The sequence below is a fragment of the Physcomitrium patens genome, chromosome 3 (genome assembly GCF_059467195.1).
Source record: "Physcomitrium patens ecotype Gransden chromosome 3, ASM5946719v1, whole genome shotgun sequence".
In the NCBI taxonomy this organism is placed as follows: domain Eukaryota; kingdom Viridiplantae; phylum Streptophyta; class Bryopsida; order Funariales; family Funariaceae; genus Physcomitrium; species Physcomitrium patens.
In genome coordinates this window covers 15646366-15668464 of record NC_143412.1, presented here as the reverse complement: position 1 = coordinate 15668464, position 22099 = coordinate 15646366, and the positions used below count along the sequence as shown (strand labels likewise).

General features: G+C 32.3%; 1 protein-coding gene and 1 long non-coding RNA gene across 3 annotated transcripts; one reads left to right on the top strand and one right to left on the bottom strand.

The window, feature by feature from the left end:
• Nucleotides 1-3255: 3255 nt before the first annotated feature.
• Nucleotides 3256-4071, top strand: LOC149989526 (uncharacterized). Its single transcript, XR_016502165.1, has 2 exons — nt 3256-3486; nt 3693-4071. It is a non-coding gene; the product is annotated as an uncharacterized LOC149989526 (long non-coding RNA).
• A 6744-nt stretch (nt 4072-10815) lies between these two features.
• On the bottom strand, nt 10816-19636 carry LOC112280039 (long chain acyl-CoA synthetase 4). Of its 2 annotated transcripts, none has more exons than XM_024514964.3 (19): nt 18503-19636; nt 17226-17289; nt 16858-16947; nt 16651-16707; nt 16410-16458; nt 16124-16200; nt 15877-15916; nt 15600-15694; nt 14841-15008; nt 14505-14615; nt 14279-14366; nt 13879-13945; nt 13626-13701; nt 13374-13491; nt 12972-13220; nt 12558-12697; nt 11977-12159; nt 11504-11623; nt 10816-11108 (listed from the first exon to the last, which is right to left on the bottom strand). In XM_024514964.3, the coding sequence occupies exons 1-19, from the start codon at nt 18652-18654 to the stop codon at nt 11064-11066; spliced, it is 1989 nt and encodes a 662-aa protein (XP_024370732.1). In that variant the 5' UTR covers nt 18655-19636; the 3' UTR covers nt 10816-11063. The 2 variants fall into 2 exon arrangements, with proteins under 2 accessions (XP_024370732.1, XP_024370731.1); XM_024514963.2 differs by having other exon boundaries at nt 17220-17289; nt 18503-19394.
• Nucleotides 19637-22099: the final 2463 nt, after the last annotated feature.

Below are 22099 nucleotides of genomic sequence, written 5' to 3'. Positions count from 1 at the left end.
TTCTTATCATCAACCTTATAGTCTTCTTCAGCTATTACATATTTGAAAATAATCATGGTCTTTTATTTTTATGGATTTTATTATAGATCTTTTATTCTCATATTTATATGATTCTATATTTGTAATAGTAAATCATTATACTAAGATGACACATTTTGTACCATATACAAAATCTATCAAAGGTGAAGAAATAGCTAAGCTTTTCTTTGACAATATTTATAAGTATTATAGATTATCCAAAGATATTATATTGGATATGGAGACTCAATTTGTATCAAGATTTTAAAACATCTTTTTTAAGATTTTAAAGATAGATATAAAGCTATATTTGACCTTTCATCTTTAAATCAATAAATAAACAAAGCAAGTAAATCAAATTTTAGAACAGTGTTTAAGGTGAATCATCAATTATCAATAAGATGATTGGATAATTCTTTTGCTATTGGCAGAGTTTGCTTATAATAATATGATATATTCTTCTATGCAATAGACATTTCTTTTGTTGATTATAGTGATTATTCACAACTTGATGTTTTTGACTTCTTAAAAGTTGATGATAATGCGGCAAAAGATTTGGCGTGTCATTTATCTAAGCTACATATAGCAATGAAGACACAATTAAAAGAAGCTCAAGTATGACAGAAGAGCAACACAGATGCCTATCGTAAGGAACAACTTCAATTCCAAATTGGCAACAAAGTCTAATTAATTTGTCACAATATTAAGATTAGATGTCTTTATGACAAGTTGGATTACTATAGGCATGGACCATTTTCTATTTGTAAATAAATTAATTCTAGTGCTTATTAATTATATTTACTAAAATCTATGACGATCTATTCCATATTTCACATGTCTTTTTTTGAGTCATATAAGATAGTGAATATTTTGAAGAGAAGACAAATGTCACCATCTTTTATAGAAGTAGATGATAATCAAGAGTTTGAGTTGAAAGAAGTCTTATATTCAAGGCAATGCCAAAATATATTAGAATATCTTATTCATTGATGCAGATATAATATTAGTGAATATGTATGAGAGCCGACAAAAAATCTTGTAAATACAACAAAGAAAGTAAAGACTTTTCATTGATGACATCCATCAAAATCAAGATGAAAAATATAAAATCTTTTCTATAAAAGAAATAAGAACTTGGAAAGATAACATTCTATTTTAGATTATAATTTATGTATATTTGTAGCACTAAAAAATTAAAAAACCAACAACCAACAAATTCAATTCAAGAGCTATCATTTGTTGACTATTTGAATGAAATGTTGTAATTATCACAACCTTCAAGATGACATAATCAAAATGAAGATCCTCAAGAATAACATATTTTTCTTTGAAAAATAGCAAGATATAATATATTTGCTATTACAACCTTGAAAGATACTCTCAATATTTGGAGATTTTATTAGAGGTAGAAATAACTTGTGATATTATATCAAATATTTATTTGAAAGCACTTATATAGGTCTTAATAATAATCAAACAACATGGTGGTCTTTCTATCCAAATATGAAATAATATTGATGGCTAAGAAAACCTATCAATTATTTTCAAAGAGAACAAAGATCAAAGTATTTGGCAAACACAATTTGACGCATCTTGGATTTTTTCAACATATAATGAATGCTCTTAGTACAACTTATCTCTAAAAAAGATAATAATCTCACAAATATAAATATTTATTCTAATAATTATCAATATAATTAAATAGAAGTAAATAAAAATAGATTAATTTTATAATATCTTCTAAAATTTTGACTTTAAATGTGTTTGTAATTGATTGATAGGTTAGAAACTTGGTCAAGAAGTTAATCATATCTCACATGTATTGATAGCTTATAGAACAAGCTAACTATATGGCACACATATAAAAAATTAATTTTACAAATTAAGACATGTATCTTGTACAATCAACACATGTTTAAGGTTCTACAGAACATCATCATATAGCTCTTAGTTAAATAGGATATATAGAAGCAAGAGTGAAGTCTTCATTATTCATGTCAATGCCTTTTTAGTCCTTAGTCTTGTTTCTAGATTTTTTAGTCTTCTTGTCTTTGAAAATATCCATTCTAATTCAATATATTACCATCTTTGAATGATTTTCTAGTATTTTTGAATGATACAAGAATATATTGAGATTTTCTTTCTTTGAAATTTATATCCTTGACATTTTCTTGTTCTTAGTTTTGTTTCAAGAGTCTTTAGTCTTCTTGTCTTTAGTATTAGCCATTCTAATTTTAATATAATATTATCTTTGAATAAATATCTATTCTTTTTAAGTGACATAAGAATGTATTAAAAAATTTATTTCTTTGTCATTCATATCATTTACATCTATATGACCATTGACACATATCCAACTTGTGAAATATGTGTCTAACTTATAAGACAAGTTTTTCACATATGTAACATGTAGCCAACTTGATGGCAAATTTTTTAACCTAGAAATCACCTATAAATACATATAAAGTCAAATCCATATCTATAAAACTTCAAATAAACTTTTCTATAAGATATTATCAAATTTACTTATTTCTATTTAATTCTTTTAATTTAGGTAATTATAAGTGTCAATTATGTCTTTTAAAAAAAATAATACAACTTAATTCACATGATTAATTTTAAAGAAAAAATATAAATAATTTTGTAAAAAATAATATTTATAATTGTAGAAAAGTATGTCATAAGATGCAAAAGTATTGCATCAAACCAATTGGATTTAAGAAAAGAAACACGAACACAATGATAAAATAGAGGAAAATCAAAGATGTCACATTATAATTTAGGCCTTAAAATTGGATAATTCTTAAGCACAATTGTCAAATGTATGTTTCATGATACCATCAAATCCTACACCTTGTTTTGAACTTCTTGTAATTTTTAAGCCTTCAAGTTGTGAATTTTCACCTAAGCCACTTTTAACTACCAAAACCTCACTGTGTTTTACATAGACTTTACATTGCAATCAAAATTGGTACTCTCCAAGAAAATCCTGCATAGTCTAATGGAAGATATTGATACACAACTACTCCCCGTTTGAGATGTGGAGCGTCACGTGGCAGCGAGCGCCTAGTCAGACTGGCCACGTATACGCGACAAGTGTCGCACCCACGAGCGACAGCCACTCCCGCGCCGCAAAAGGCAGAGGGAATCGAAGCCTGGCCTGGCGAGGAGTAGTGGCCACGAATGCTGCTGCTCTATAAGATCCATCGACGGTGCGATTCTTCCATTCAAGGCAGCGATTGATTGGCAACCATCTTTCACACACGCACTTTGTATTTCCCCTGATTTCCGAGTTTTGCTACAGACAGAATTTTGTAGGTATTCGCGATCCAGTAGTAGTTGTTGGAAGCGAGTTGTTGGTGAGGTTTGAGCCGCGGATATTCGTGCGATGGACGCTTTGAGGCACGCCGACGCGAAAGTGCAGCATGCGACGCACCCAGCGGGAACAGCGCGGTGGAGAATGAACAGGTGCGGATTCGGATCTCACGTTTTCTCCTGATTTTCGCTTGTTTTGACGCCGCCTACGTGGTTTCATTTCTTCACGTGATGTTCATGTGTGAGCAGTTGAGGACTTCTTTACATGTATGTGAGGGATGGAGAGAGTGAGTCAGGTTTGCGGTGGATTCGTTCTGATGTGCTGATGGGTTCCTTTCTCGCAATCGGTGCTGTTTCAGATACAACCCCATGGCGAGGCTACGCTGGAAGAAGAACCGCGTGACCCACCCTGTTGGATACCAGAAGGCGAAGACGAGGGCGAGATTGAACTACATCAACCCCCTCTTCTACATCCGACGCATCAAGCGTAACCTCACTGGCGTTGGGCACCGCCACAGGACCACCACCGTATATTAGAAGAAGCCTTGTACATATATTGCTTCAGTGTAGGCATCCGATTGTAAAGCCGAGTTGGAACGGGAGAGAGATTGGTACAGAGACGCTGTTTGATTTAATTTTGTTAACGGCACTTCATGATTTCCAGAAGCGCCTGCTCACACCAGGCGATTCTTTAGACTGTAACCCTAGGTATATAAATTTATTGAGAATTTATCTGCATATTTCTCTTGTATCTGGTGCCGTATTGCACAGCATTTTCAACTCTTTGAATTGTGCTCAACCTTGAATTTCTTCTTCTGTTTCTAGTGCGACATTCAGACAGGCAATGACTTTGTGAGACCGTGGTTTTCTGGGGGGAGGGGGGGATGGTTTTTTCCATCTGCTGTTACTTGGTTCTGCGATACGGAATGAGTGTTTTCTGTTGAGAAGCTCTACAATGTTGAATCAATGCACTAATTCTGACGAAATAATATGAGATGGCAATCTCATGTGGATCGCAATAACCTTCGAGACAATACTGAATAGATACGACTGAGGCTTGCCATTGCTGTTTGCAACAAGAAAAGTCTGCGATGTAAACATGCTTCAACAATCGAGCATCGAGAGAAATGGGGAAAATTATCGTCATTTAAAACGTACTGAGGAGTTAGTTACCTTTGCTTTTTGTATCATGCAGCTGTGATAATATGTTTATTTGCATATTTTGTTTTACCTAAAAAAAATGGTGTGAACTCAATGCACTGTTGGAGAACATATGACATTGTCAATATGAAATATCGATTTCAACTATGTTATTTTTTTAATGGTCATTCAAATTTGGATTTATATAAATGTCAATATTTATGATTGTAAGGTGTGCGACTAAGTAATAAAAATTATTTCAAATTTATTTTGTCTTATTTGCATATAGGACATTGACATTTACATTTTCATGTTTACTAGGACAATGAAGTGTACATATATGAATAGATCTTATGTTATTTGTATAAATATACAATTTATTATTATCATCATTTTAAATTTCAACATTTTAATCTTTTTAATCTTAACCAAAATAACAGAAATATATCAAAGAGATTTAATCAATATATTTAAAAAGATTTTCTTATTAACATAGTAATATTTAAGAACAACTTGATAGAACCAAGATATTTAAATAAATTTGAAAGTAACAATTTGTACTATGTTATTAATGATTATATATTTGTGGATTTATAAACATGTTAATATTGATGATGGGAAGTTGTAACACAAGTGGTAGAAAGTATTCTAAGTTTGTTACATCTTAAATTTAGGATTTTTGTAAAATTTGTAGATTCAACATATAGTGCCTTACAAATCTACAAGTATATTACAAGGTCAATAGAAAAAAAGATGTTTATTACCTATCCATCTATTACAAACTCATAATACTTTTGCTTATTAATTGAATAAGTTAAACTTTAGAAAATTTGTAAATAAATAATTAATGACTATTTTATGATCAAAATAAGGAAGTGACTTAAGAATTGTCTTATTTTTTTAATATGAAGATTTTAGTGCAATTTAAATATTATTATTTTTTAAGTTTTATTTCAACCTAATATCTAGTTTCATTTAAATGTCTAAATTTCTTGGCTTTATTTTGCAACAAATGTTTGTGTCAATGAAGTTGTTTAAACTTTGGTTTGAATAAACAACTAAACATTATAGAGATTATAGTATTTAGAAGATAGGAGCAGTTGCTATACTCAAATTATACATTGTATTTTGATTGATAAGGTGGAATATCAAGATTTGAAATTTGAGCTAAGATTTGTTGAGATTTATTAGGATTAAGAGTTGTTTAAAGTTTTGTTAGAATATTTTTAAGTTTTAGAATTTTCTTATGATTTGATATTTTAGAATTGTTTAAATTAAATAAACTACATTTAAATTAAAATTGATTAAGTGAATGATAATTGAAAGAATAGATAAGAACTTGGAATTAGTGAATATGTAGCATCATAATTACATGCAACATTAGAATAGGAAAGCATTGAAAGATGGTATTTAATACAAATTGAATAGGATATTACTAATCCTATTACATTTTTTGCTTATATCACCACAAATTGATATCTATTTGACATATCTTTTTAATTTCTTTTATTACAATAAAAAATTGTTCATATTTTTAATATGTATATGTACATATATATATATATATATTTAAAAAATTAAAGTAATAAAATCTTATTCTTATTTTACATATGTATGTATGTAAATATCTATATATATCTATATTTAAGCAAAACAAAATTACTTTTTTTATTAGCATTAACGAAGAATATGAATGTCTTATAGTAGAAATAAGATTCTAGTGGCAATAGCAAAAATTATGGAGATATTAGAAATATCCATTAATTTTTATAAAAGTCAAATGAATAAGATATATGTTTGAGTTTGATGTTATGAAGCAACTACTTATGGCATTTAGTATAGAAAGAATTCATAGTGAAACAACCAATTATTAAAAGATATTTTTTTTAGTTAAACCATTTTATAATATGATATACAATTCTTTAACAATATTAAAATTTTAAACTAATTAAGAAGTGTGGAGTATTTAATATTATGTTGTTATCGTTTTTTAGTTATCTTCATCACGGTCATTTTGTTTAAGATTCACATAATATAAGTAATATCTATTTTCAATTCATACTTAGGTTTGTATTTTTGGATTATATTTTTGATATTATTAAGATATTATAAGTATCAGTTTTAATTATTTAAATTATTCAATGGTATTTTAATAATTCAATTAATTACTTTTAGATATTTGGACTTAGATTTGTTTTTGTCATCCATGATCTATTTCGATCATTTTAGGATAGGAGTCTAATGTTGATGATGTTTGTACAGTTTCTTTAGAAAAATGTTCTAACTACGATATATGGATTGTACAAAACATAAATGAATTAGTATTCCATCTTAACTTTTTTTTTTTATACTTCTTAGAATATATATTTATTTCTTTAGAATCATATAGTGTATAAGCAAAGTCTTTATAATAATGATATAGTAATTACCAAATTGACAAAAACTTCTAAATCTTAGATATTTTTTATATTGAAGAATTATTTTTGTGAAAAGGCTTTTTATAATTTTAACTTTTAAGCATTGAACATCAGTTTATAAAGAAGTAAGATGGAATAATTCCAAATTTTATAATCTTGCCAACATTTTTAAAATCAATATATGATAGATTCACACTGATGAAGTTATTAATTATTACAATTAGTTTCTATGTTTGAATTGACTTTCTCTCTATATATGTTAATCATTGTTCTCTTTTGCTTAAGAGTCTTATAAAGAACAATATTTGAAATCTCATGTAATTCTACTTAATATTAAAGTTATGGTCCGATAAGATATTATATTTATATACCATTATATTTGTAGAGAAAATATTATTTTGCAAAAAGTCATTTTTTAAGTTTGGCAAAATAAGTCACCATATCCTCACATAATGGCCTAGAATAGGAATTAGGATCAAAGATAAGTTTTGTTATTAGACCATGACACAAGTTAATACTAAGCAAAACTTTTCTTATTTGGCTTATTTTAGAAGCCAATTAAATTACTTTTACATAACTTGCCATAAGATATTAGATATCTTCTACATCTTAGAATTATGAAATTTTAGAATTTTTTATATTTTTTATATTTTTCATATAAAATAGAGAATTATAGAGTGTTTATCTATTTGGAAGATTTTAATTTTAAAAGATTCTAAAAGGCAATAAGAGTTGTTATTTTAAGGAATTGATGAAGTCTAGCTTATAAAAAACTAAGTTTTAATCATATTAGAACTAGAATATGTTAAGATTTTTAATTCTTGTAGCAAAGAGACTGTTGCATCTAAATTCAAGCAACCAAAAGAAGGCACAATTTTAGAAGAAAAGTTCAAAAGAATTAAAGGAATTCAAGGATTTAATTTTTTTTTAGAAAAGTTGACATTTAAATTCAAAATTAAAATAAGCTTAGATTTACTAAATAAAAATCAAGAACCAAGTTGTAGTATTTAATTTTGTAAAAAGATGTATGTTGCCTTGCTAAATTAAAGCAAAAATTTTAAAAGGCAATATTGAAGGCATACAATTAAAATTGTAGGTAAAATTTAAAAATAGATATGCTTTCAAGTATTCTTTCTAATAAGACTACTTGAATTCAATTTAGAGCTCATGATTAGGAGGGGTATATTATTTTGTAAAAATAGGTGTTGCAATAGGTTTAGAAATGTCAAATTCCTTTGCTTCCTATTTCAATGATTTTTTTAGTTCATTAATCGATTTTTATAGATGAATCTTGGATGAAAGATTAAAAATAATATTGAATTTGATATAGATGATTAATATAATCAATTGATGAATTTTTTAGATAAATAAATTAATTAGATAAAATTATTAATTTAGATGTGATGTATTATGCAAATAAAAAATTAGCATGACATCTATTACATAGATTGGATGAATGTTAATTAGATAGATGTATAAACTCAAATTAATTAATAGATTAATAACTTAAGTTGAGCTATAATTTATAGTAATTAAGTTATATTAATTTATGTATAAATTTTAGGACTTCCAATTGGATGCACTTAATTCTTTTCATAGTATTTACAATTGATATGCCACTAAATTAATATAATTTAAAATAATAAACTAACATAGTCTTCGATAATCTAACTTGTGATAAAGTCAATTAGTCTTAATATTATTATAAAGTAATAATACCTCATTACCAACTTTGAATGAAGGTTGTTCTTTTCTAAAAGCATCTACATTAGTTTTTTGTCATTTTTGAATCGCTTTTAAATTTATCTTCATTGTTGTATGAAGATCTACTATTCTAATTTTTAAATCTTCTATTTTTAGAATTTTAGCTTTAAAAAAATTAAAAGTATCAAATTATAGATGATTTTTAAAAATTATAACAAAATACTTTGTTAAGAAGACTGTACCATCTTATTATTTAAATTTTCTAGTAATTGCAAGAAAGTTGTCCAATTGTCTTGAAAATCATATATTCATTCTATCATTTAATTTATAAGAATATACTTTTAAAATATAGAATATAATATTTTAACTAATTAGTAATCATTTGATGTTTAATATATATATATTTTTTCTATTATTGTACATAAGTACACTTTAAAAAATTACTTGAATCCATGTTTATAAGCCTATGGGATTGAAGCTTTTGATAATATTTTTTTTTTGTTCTTGTGCTTGATAAAAATAATGGATTTAATAATTAACAAGTAATAATTAATAAATATATTTAGAAATATATCCTATATTAAATTTTAATATTTTGATAATAAATGAAAGCACATATATTTTGGTATAACCACTTGGATATTTTGGTGTCTCTTGTAATCAAATCCATGACCTCATTTTAGTTCCTACAATCTTGTCATTAGCATACTTAACCATGTTCATTTTACTTTTGAGATTTTTTTCCTATAATTTACTAAAATCTAAATTTAGAAGCCTTAAAAGTATATGAGGTGCTAAATAAACACCACTCATGCTTAAGAGAAGATGTCATTTTGGGCATCATGGTTGTCAAATGTAATGCATGAGCTATAGATTTAACATGACTTTAAAAACAAGCACTATTGCATAAACTAGTTCAAATGTGAAAATCTATATAAACAATATCAACCTGCTTATAAAATAATGGAGCATTTAGAAGCATTGATATTAAAAGTTGTGAGAAGTTTTTAATCATAAAAAAATTGTTCTATTTTTTAACAATGTCACAAGTATAAAAAATTTTGTTAAATAAAATTTCTTTATATTTTAGTTTTTTTTCTAAATAAGGCTTATCAATTAATAAGCACAATAACTTATTTGTTTTTTTAATTTTTCATATATTATTTTGAACTTAAAGTTAGATATGTTTGTATATTAATTAATGAAGTTGTTATCTCTCAAGATTTAATTCCAAAAGCTTATATTAAATCACCTCATTAGTATACCTAGATTGCTTTAGATGTTATTTTATTCCTTGGATAATATGTATTGCTTATTTTATCACGACACTATGTTTGTTTTGGTTTTTATAAGAAGAATTAAAATAAAATAATTCATATGTCTATTCAAGAAAAACTTAAATATATATATATATATATATATATATATAGGTTAAGACTATTGTCATTTCTTTTTAAATTATAGTACATTTAATCACACCTTTGGAAAGATACTAATTTTAGAATTAAGTGTTGAAATCTTTGACTCTAGTTTTTTTTTAACAAAGAGTAGTATTTGTAAGTCCTCCAACAATTAATTTTAGATAAATATTTTAGTAATATGAAGTTCACAAAATTCTTATGATTGACATTATTGAAACATTTCGCATCACAATTGGCTTAAATCATGAAAAAAAACTTAGATTTGAACAATTGCTAAATGGATGAATACATGAATGACAAATTGGCACATGAATGAATAAATGTATGGTGTTTCGAACATGTGATGTATAAAAAAACATACAAACAGATACCTCTTAACTTCAATATAAGATATGGACATATCTATCTGAATAAAAATTAGAATTGTTCTATATAATGCCTTAAATACAGAAGTGATTTTGCTTGTTTTAAATTGTTCTAGTCACGAGTTCAGTTCGAAAATTTGAAACTAGTGTAGGTTTGGAATAGTAAAGTCGTAGGTCATAGATTTCGAGATTCCACTGCACTCGACAGAGGTTTTAGACTATCAAAACAGGAAAATGGATCATGAAGGTGTGGTTTTCGCAACTAGGAAACCCGAGAACCTGAGCATTGCACCCCAACAATGGTACAGTGGATCCTGCTGCATAGCACACGAAGGTTGATGCAGCGTGGAAACATGAGTCTGCATGTTTGGATTCTTTACTGAACATCTTAGCATCAAAGTGTTAACAAAATTACAACAATAATTACAAATCTGATAACAACAAAATTACACAACATCAAGTATTATTTATGTGTATATATATACACATATTTTCATACATCCACTTGTGGATTACAATCACTCAGATGTATAGTAACGCCAGTGAAGCCACTATCAAGTTAATTCTGTACACCTCCAGCCTACTATGGGGTATCTAAAAGCTAAAAGTTAGGCTATATATGTAGATACGCCTACATCTAATGACGCATAGCGCGATTATTTCAGATCATGACATATTAACCTTCAGGAGTTCGATTTTATCTTGTTATACATAACGTCAATCTCCTTCTGCAAAATCACAAATAGAGGTTACCCACCACTAACAAACCAGAAGCTTCTTTGTTCGTTTCTTTTTGAATCAATTTATGAACACAATGCATAGAGGATGCAACAGCAGGTTCACCCAATCGCAACCGCATGTAAAACTTACCTCCTACGTCTAAAACTGCTCAGTACTTTAAATGTTTTATAGCATTTTCAGACAAAAGATTAGTTCTACAGCTTAACTATATACAAATATTGGTGAAATGTACAGAAAAAAATCTTACTGAACGACGCCTAAGTGGCTGAATTTGCCGAAATAACTCAACTCTCTTACAATCTCAATCTCAGCACATTGATGCGCTATGTCCAATAGAACAAACCCCAAAATGTAAAAGATTACACAGGTAGTACACAAGTACCTGATAGTATTTTAAGAGTTGCGGTCGTTTAAGTTTAAATGTAGGAGTTGTCAAATCACGTTCTACATCGAACGGTTGAGAATCTAAGTGCACCGCTTTGATGAACTCAAAACCTTTCAGCTGCAGATATAAAGACAAGTTTTACACTTCAGTGAAAGAAAATTCTGTCCGCTTATACTCCAGCAAAAATCTTTCGAAAATATGTGGTTGGAAGCCTACTGTTCGTGCACGTGACCAGGAATAGCAGCAACTGAGACAAAACTCGCTTCATGCAGTTATGAAGTTCAAGTCTTTCGGATTACATTCATAGTTACAAATCAACCTTCTAGTCGAAGGTTGGAGGAGAATATCATTTATAAAATCGCAGTGTCTCAGGTGGTGTGATATCTAAAACATTATGTGACTGCGTACGGTCGACTATAAGCACCGTTAGAAGAACATAAGAAATCAACAGAGCAACTATGGATACTCACCCCTTTCTTCTTGCCCATGTTTGTCAGCTCTGATAAGATGAATTTCTGTGCCTTAGGACTCTTGCATAGAGTGGCATAATCTCCCTCCTCTCCATTGGAATTAGCCCAATTCTCTAATGCTTGTTGATTTGGGACTGCTACAGCCACCAGAAACGATTCGAAACTGTTTCCATAAACCCAAATCTGTGCACGCGTTGCCAATATGAAGGAAAGGAAATTCATTCTTCGATTTTGACGGACATAATACAAGCATTATATCCAGTGATCCCAGCGACATCAAGTTCGAACACTCATGTTATGTATAATCAAAACATCTAATCGCCAATACTACACATCTGGGTAATCTAGAACTGTCCAAACACAAAGCCATTCGTTCGAATTCTCATATGAGCATAGAAGGGTCCAAAGTGGACTTCATGATCTACGATGGATGCCAAGGCACCCGCACCTTAATAACCGCAAAAGTCTTATTTAGTCCCAAAACCTAGTACCGAAATGGGTAGATCGAAATCTGCTAAAGCAGTGCATGTGGTTGCAAGAACTAGATTATGAACAGCAGAATCGTAAAGTGATGCTCATACCGCATCAACAGAGGAGGACTCATTGTACACATTTTCAAGGTTTTCGACTGCAACGTATTCTCCTTGAGAAAGCTTGAAGATGTTCTTCTTGCGATCAATAATCTTCAAAGCACCATCTTTTTGCCACTCTCCAATATCGCCTGATACACACATCACAAAGAACTTGTCTATGTCATCATTGACTTATTCATCGACCCAAAGATGGATAATCCTTTCAACATATTTCAAGAACAGCCCCTGCTTGGATTCATAGCCATAATTGGTCATGCAAGATACATTACTTTGAAAGTGACTAAAAAGCAAAGTTGAGGATAAAGGTAAACATCAATTCATCAATTCAACCGGGAATCTGCAGATGAAGTGACATTAGAGCAATGAGCCGGAGTAATCACCTTTAGATGGTACAAGGCGTACCTGTGTGAAACCAACCATTGATAAGAACCTCCTCCGTGAGCTCCGGTCGTTTATAATATCCAGAAAACAGTGTCTTTCCACGAATACAAATTTCTCCTTGAGGAGAATCCTCCCTCAAGGCATCATAACCTAACTCCGGAACAGATTCCAGCCTCACATCAATAATGGGTTGTGGAGGGCCCACAGTGCCATTCATGGAGATGACATCCGGAACTTGGAGGAAACTTGCAGCACACGTCTCAGTCAAACCTGGAAAATCCATGACGTACTCAAATTGAAACAATTACAATGATCTTACGATTCTGCAGAACATAGGGAGGATAAATACCACTAAAACACAGAGTAGATGTACATGATGTAGCTAAAGATGTGCTTCAAGAAGCAATTGTAATGTATGCTTACCATATCCTTGCATGACAGGTGCACACATTATGACCCGCAAAAACTTCTCTACATGCCCAGACAGTGGTGCAGCTCCAGATATGACAAGCCTTACGCGTCCACCAAGACCCATTTTCACCTAAGAGTTCCACGACACCTCCTCAAGTATCAAATACAATTGTATGCCAATGGGCACAAACAGACCAAGTTCTGTATTAAACTGAAGAATAAAAAAACCTTTCAGAGTTTTATCCAAAAATAGAGAGGGCAAACCTTATCGAAGACCAGCTTATCAAAGAATGGCGATGCCTGATCTTGCTTATATCCTTTCTTTAACCAAAACAACTTCCTGCAAATCCACAACTATGCTTCGCGATTACAATCTGACACCTATTCCGATCAAATAAAACGGCTTTAGGATGACAGTACGACGATAAGTTACACTGCAACAATGAAAATCAATCCCCGACATGCAACTGGTAATATGTATATATTGATCACTATAGTGAAGCATATATATACTCACATGGAGAATCCAATCTGGAAGAGCCAATTTTTTATTCTACCTGAAGCAGCAATTTTTTCTTGAATTCCTGCAAAAACATTAACCAGGAACAAAATTCTGTGTTGAACTATGATCTGCTCCAATTTTCTCAAAGTTGTCATACTCATTATATCTATGTCATTCTGCAAATATAACAAAGTATATCATTCTGGGATTCAAGTCAGATTAATGAGACGGTACTCAAATGTATAAAGAACATCACTTCACAGAACAATTTGGTGCCCATACCAGCAGCTTCTTCTAATATGTGCTGATTCATAACAAAATCTGGTACTTCACCATATCTCGAGAAGATGACAATTCGGTACAAAATTAACGTATTTCGTCACAGAAGTTATTTTCATGAGCAGTCCGAGCTTACCTGTAGTTAGCCTGTCGAAGACACGAGGAACACCAACAAACAATGTTGGTTTCAATTCTTTGATGTCTTCAGGTACCTTCTTGATATCCTGTAGCAACAGCATACAGTAAGGAATGATCCGGTCACAAATTCCAAGTCCCGGGCTGAAAAATCGATATTTTTACACACAACCTGAACAGAACGGAATCGGTCAAGAGTACATGTTTTCAATGCTTCGTAGACATACCCCTTGCCAGAATCCAATAGAACCGCCAATAAAAACAAACATCTCCTCAGCTACTCTATCAAATATATGCGCCAATGGCAAGAATGAGAAATAAACATCGTCTTTATTCATCTGCATGCACAACATGAATGTTAATACTCTTGCAGTTCAATGAATCTAAGTTTCTTGCATTACACGACTGAGGACACAGTACCTTCAGGTGAACTGTGTAATGGTAAAAGTCTGATTATCCACAAATTCACACTTACCATACATACACAGGTAATAATGGCGATCAAAGAAGAAGATAATGCTGGAGCACCCGCATAAAAACACAATCGGATCCAAGGGGCTCACCACTTCATTCAGAGATTTCAGATACCAATCAAGTCCCGCAATAGTATTCACGACGTTTTCGTGAGTCAACATTACACCTTTTGGCTCCCCTGTGGTCCCACTAGTATACATGATCGTTGACAAATCCTCTTTCTTTGGTGGCGTCACGTCACATTTGTTCTTTTTCCCCTGAAAACAGAAAGAATGTATTAGTACAAAGAACGAACTCTCCATCCAACAGTCATACTTTTTGTCATCCATTGAGTTTCTGAGGCCACCTTTATCCTTGGCAATACTAGAACTGATTCTGCTTACTCTCGAATTCATGTTCACACTCAGATGTCAAGGAATTTGCGTCACATGCCAAATCCAGAATATATAAAAGGTAGAAGAACCGAAAACCAACCGGGACCTAAAACCAATACCATTTACCCAAGGAATTTATTTCAATTGCATTGGTGTGTGTTTCGTTATAAGTAGTAGAGAATGGTTCCCAGATTAAAAGTGTTCGTATAAACACCTCCACCTTACAGGTCATTACAGCCAGCATCTTTCTGTTTCTGAATTAGTAACCACGTGAAAGGGCTGATCACTGTACCATTGAGACATAAGGATAATTTTCGCATCACATAGAAAGCCTCACATCCATATACGTTTACACAAGTTAACGCAGTGATTGAATTTACTCATCAAGTACCACATGCGGTATTCCTTCGAGTTCAAGTACAAAATGAAATCATATTAAAAAAATCAGAAAATAAATAAAATAAAAACACAAACCAGATCCAAGAAGTCTTGCCAAGCGTAGATCGTGACTCCCGCATCCTGACCTTTAGATCTTTGATCACTTGTAACGGCCCCAAAACTAACTAAGGCTGCATATTCACATTTTTGAACGTGAGATGAAGAGAGTACATATCATTTTTCAACTCAAAATACTAGAACTTTCGCATGAAATCGCTAGACCCAGCTCCAGGTTCACATGAGTACACGAACAAATACAAGGACAACCAAATTGTTCTCAATTGCATGCAGTTGGGTAGCGACTCGCACATACTTTTCAAAAATGTAGTGCAGTTGGGGAGAGACTTCATGATCTGCGTGTTCAGCATATAACACAGCCATTGAGAAAATGATTTGGAAAAGCTGGTTAGATGCCTGAATTTCATAAGGACACAATATAACTTTCGAACCTAATGACTGTCAAAACACTACTTAGAAGAAAGAATCCAAGGGCTTTACACAGAAATTGAACATTTGGGCGTGCAAGAGAGATCTGAGGTCCTCAATCTGCTTGAACATACCAAAGGAAGTTTGGTTTCTTGCGCAAAAGCAATTTCGATTTCTGCATGATTTAAGATATATTCCACTGCTGTCAATCCTGTCACATCCCAAACATGTATTATTACAATAGAAATGGCAATGTACCCCCAAAGAAGACAGAGTTACAGGCATGAAGGAACTTCGGAGATTGGTTTTTAAGATTAGAGTGTTACGAAACATTTGGACACCTAGTAGATGACACGACACCTGAAGAATAATCCTCTGAAGATGAAAGCAGTATAAATCATTGTATTGCTGAAAGCATACCAAGAGTATCGTAAAGAGGAACACAAACAATACTTTGCGCATTGCAAGCCTGTACAAAATTACCAATAATTAGCTACAAAACCACAAGAAACTGTATCTTCTGTGTGCAATCCTTTGCCAAGTCAAAAACATGTAGTCGAAACCTCTGTAGCAAAATAAAAACATGAAAAGGCATTGATCTTCTATCTAATCCAGTTCTAGGAGGATCAGCAGGGGACTGAAGTTGACAGGAGAAAAATACCTCCATAGCAGTGAACCATTCTGGACAGTTCATGCCATAAATCCCACAATGGCCTTTCTGTGCAAAGCGCAAGTTATACCAAACAAACATCTGTCAGAGATGACCTCGTTGACACAAAAATGAATTCTGTGTGAAGTTAGTGTAACAAGAGGGTCATCATAAGCTAGCCTCTTTAAATGTCCATAGGTAATCAGCAATTCAACTCACCGGATTGACTCCCACATATCGCATTGCTGAACCAATTTGCAGAACATTATCATACACTTGCTCATAGGATTTCCACACGTATGCCCCAGCCTGCAATCAAAGGTATCATCGATCTTTATGTGTGACTTACCCATTAAGAATATTACGCATACCAACGATATCATTCCCAACTTTATACGCTTTTTCCATCAATTTATCAGATTTTTCAAGATACCAGTGAACCCAACACAGAGGACAAATACTAAGGTAGATTACGGAATACGAATGGATTCAGAGAAAGGAAAAAAAAAAACTGTTCATTGTGCATTTGAAAACAATTGTATCCAACACACGTGCTTCTTTCTTCAAATGTGCACACTAACCCTTACTTTTCCATCCTTCATCTCACGAACTCCGAGCATGTTATTGCCAGGACCTTTGACTTTGGATCGCCTGAAATAATCAAAAATTACCATTATTATTATGATCGAAGAAAACTTTTAAAAAAAAAAACCAGAATAGCTCATGATTTTCCACTACATGTGTATGTATTTTACTACTACCTCCGAAATGGCTATGTCCATTAAATAGAAGGATGCAAAGATTCAAACCTCACATTCAGGAAAAAAGCGAAAATAAAATAAAATAAAGGATCAAGAACAAGTAAACAAAATCAATCTCAGATTGGAGCTGCGTGTAAGCTAGTGATAGTTTCACTTCAAAGTGTAGATCCTGAAAACTTTGGGGGATTTAGGGTGTTCTAACACAAAAATTGATCCTAATTCTTTTTCCACATTATTTCAATCTGGCATACAAAATTTACAACAACAAAAAACCGAATACAGATTAAATATTGTTTCTTAAATCAAATCCTTCAACAATAGGATTTCAAACTTGCCTTACAAGGATGGATCTAATGTGTATATGTGAAAATATGGTCTAAATTATGAACTGTGACTTCTGTTTGTGTATCAATGCACAGATGTCTTAATGATAATCTGAATATTAGCCTAAGACATCGGGAAGATGAGGATCAAACGATAAGAAATAAGACTAAAACATTTTGCCAGCCATATCCTGCCTTAGGACAGGAGAATAGGGGAGGTCGCACTCAAGAGATTTGCAAATTCACCCTAGCTTAGTGCCAGCGATATCAAGGTCTACGAAGTGCATGTCCAACGAAGAGAACACATGTCATCGCTTTAACGGCGTACTTATTGGATGCCTAGAGCACTCTATCAGAGGCCAAGGACCTTGGAGTGCAGCTGTCATACAACTGCTATGACAGATTGCAGTCCGTTTTCTGAAGCAAACATGACCAACTAGTGCCAAGACGCAAGAAGAGGAGAAAATTAAACGGTCAAGTTCTGTAATGAATCTCAATCCTGCTCAATTGCTTTAAGAAAAAACTTCAAAGAATGATTGCAAGCTTTAAAGCATTACATTTCGTGACCTCATTAGATGAGACAGGTAAACATGCATGAGCCTGGTTACAAAGAGTACGTAGGAGCAGCAAAGGGAACCTCAAATCATGAGGAATAGCCAGAGAATCAACTATAGCAAGTAGTAAAAACAAAAATTGTGCATAATGATGAGCAGTATTGTCAGCAGGAGGATCACTTCGAAAGAATGGAAAACTAAAGTATTGTGAAGTGAAAGAACGTACTCGAAAATATCCCAGCACGTAGAAATTCCTTCAGGAAGAGGGGGGAAGCCATCTTTTGCAAACAAGCTTCTATAGACATGTCCCTTCGATGGGTCACCATCGACGCCAACCTCCTCCTTCTCCACCCTCACTACGTACTCAATTTTCCCCATCTTGTAGTGGTTCCCAATTTCGCGGTGCCGTTTCAAATGTGGACAGCAAACTGTTTCCTCCTCAGACTCCTCCTACAGGGCTCCCTTAGTAGACCAAACTAACCGAAATCGAAGCGTTCAATAAATACTACCACTCTTCAAGGTTTCTCGATCGAATTCGAGAGCGCGTAGCCCTTACTTCAGAAACATACAATCAAGTCAGCCTTCGGAGATGAACGAAGAGCTACTAGCAAGTAATCGAGCGCACAATTCGGGAGTTGATAAAACAACTAACAAAGAGAGGTAATTACAAGGTCAAATTACAGCTTAGACACCTACGAAGATTCAATTGCAAGTGCAACCATTTATTCCACCTCGAAACAGGGAAAACAATCGTGACTGCATCGTGAATTATTCTACTTAAAGTAGCGACTTCCTCGGCGAGAGTTCTCGGAATCTTTCGAAAGGCACTTCAATTCATTAAAAAATAAGCTAGAGCATTACTAAGTACTTCCTCAACTCGACGCTCAACAAATGGCTCTACGGCCATCTTTATGAATCCATGTTTTCGTACTCAATCATCTCCTTCTCCTTCTGTCTCAACTCGCATGCCGAACCTAAGATTAAACTTCAATACATTAAAGTAAAGAAAACAGAAATAGAAACAAAACAAAAAAAAACAATCTCTTCCGATTCCGCGACGATGCGCAAGAACCGGAACACCTGAACACCACAGCGCCGTCAGTAGATCGCTCACCTTTCATCCTGCTTTCTCTCACCATCTACTACGCGACTTTCTACTCCTCGGCCTAAATGCCACCTCCGTGTGCCGGTCACAATTGTTAATTCCTTCTAAAAGCAGGGAATGCGTGGCAAGATTCCTTTTCCCCATATGGGAGAGCTTTCGTGCCCCGGAGTCCAAGCAAAAGCAGACCACTCAGCATCCATCGAACTATCCATCCCATGGGAAACAAGCAAGCAAACCAATAAGTCCGCCATGGAAGCAGTCCACCAAATTATGACGAAGCACACGAACGCCAGACGGAGTGATGCCAATGGCGTCCGCAATGCGACGACGACGACGACCCTGCCTGCCTCTTCTGACGCTACCAACGAGACCTGGACCCCCCACCCCCACGCCCTCCCTCGACATCATCATCGTCGTTGTCGTTGTTGACGACGTCGACGAGGACTGGATCTTGCTGGGTGGTGGGGGGGGGTCAGGTTCATCTACCGGACGCTGCCGTCCACACCCGTCACCTTCTTCCGTTACCAGGCCTCCCTACTTTTACTGGCGCTTCGGAAGAACATCCATACATTCATCCACTCCAGAGTAGTGGAGTGGGATTTCATCTACTGCACCCTTAGTCGGGGTTCTGTACAGCTTGCTGCCCACGCCAGAGGCTTGTGGGCACAGGACTGAGTCAAATAATAAAAGCTTGTGGTAGTTACAGAGGTTGGTGCAGGTGGTGGGGAATATATGAATACATATACAACAGTCAGCAAATGCTGGGTTCAAACCTCAATAGTGGGGTTGAAAAGAAGAGGGTTGCACATATTGTGAAAAGTTTTTTTATCCTTTTTTTTTTCCTTTCTCTTGTTCCTTGGTCTCTACTTCTTTGTTTTGAGTTCTCCAACCTTCCACCCTTTGGAACTTGACCTTTGCCATTGAGTTCTTGCATGTGAGTGCAGACCCAGACAAATACATCAAAATAAAGTCAAAACAAAATCAGAATTAGAATGGATAGAATAAAAATTACCAAGTCTCACTTTGGAACTTTGCGGGACTTTCTGCCCTAGCCTATGAATGGATTCATTTGCTTGTAATTGCACCTCAAAGTTAGCTGCATATTAAGTGAATTTAATCTTGTTTAAAATTACGACACTAAAATAGTAGCCTTGAGGCATGATCTTGTTACTTTAGGTTAATGCTTTCTATCCCAAAAAATAATTTACTATCTATCAATTCAATTTCAAAATATTTAGGATACAAAATAAATGTTGACTAGTATATTACTAAATTAATAAATTTATTCTAATTAATAAAGGTGATTGTGATGCATTTTTCTTCAAATAAAATTTTAAAAAATATTTAGATGTATGAATTGGTGCCATTAGCATCTCAATTTTATGTCATAGAAATGTCAATTATAAAATATTTTTATTAGACATAATTGTACATGCTTATGAAAATACATCAATATTTGACATCATTAAGTTTTCAACTGATTTTATTGCTTTAAATTTATTATAATTAAAAAATAAATTTTATATTTTAAATCTAAAAAACTAAATTATTTATTTATTAGAAAAATAATATTATTAAGGATCCATTTAGAATCAAGAAGGAACAATTTCAAGCATTGAAGACTATGATGCATATAAAAAATAGAGAATAGTTATGAAGATTATAGTCATTTTTTAATATTAATAACAAGAAGGCCTAAAGACCACAAGAAGAACTAATCTAAGAGACGAATTAACAAGATTAAGGAGAGCTTTAGTCTTTTTTCTACTTATACCATTAGTAAGATTTGATAATTAAAGTCCACGCCTCTCATGTCTTGTCATACATGTATATAAAATATTCTTTAAAGGTTTTAGAATCTTCTTTGTATGTCTTTGAAATCACCTTCTATCTTAGCAATAAATTCTACAAAGAATATTGATGTCATTTTTCTTCATGTTTGCAAAAATTTTATCATTTCTTACAAATTTTATATTATAAATGTTATTATTTGATCTCTATTTAATAGATGAATAGGTCCTTCTAATTAATATTTATAGCCAATACTTCCTAGAATCTAAAAATATAATTAGATGACTTGGTCTAAAATAAGACCTTCAAAAATTCCTTATAAAATAAAGTCTTGACCTCTTGTTTCAACACTTTCAACTTGCAATACCACAATCAATGCTGAAGTTTTGTATTAAGTGAAATTTAATCGACAATTATGCAAAGCATTTGCTTATAGAAGGATTTCATCTTATCTTGAAGTTAGATTTACAATCCAGAATAAAAAAACAAAACAAAAACAAAAACAAAAACAAAACAAAAGATGTTCAAAAATACCTTATAAATCTTCATAAAAACTTTAAACTATCCTCAAAAATAATCTTAATTAAATCTTAAAGAAATCCTAATCAAACTCTAAATAAGTATCATATTAGTTTCAAACCTTAATAAGTTTTATATTAATTATTAATTTTAATTCAACTTTTTTTTTTACAAATCCCAATTTTTTGGTTAATATAAAGCATAATTTTTTTAAGAGAATCTAACTTACAAATTTAAAGAAATGGCTCATAATTTGCTTTGGTATTGAATATTTTTTTTTCTAATCTTAATCGTTGAGCTTAAATATTTTTTTTTCTTAAATCTTTAATTTCTTTTTAAAAAACTTAAAAATATAAAAAATCTTAGCCAATTATTAGCATAAAATATATATTTTTTTAATTCAACCAA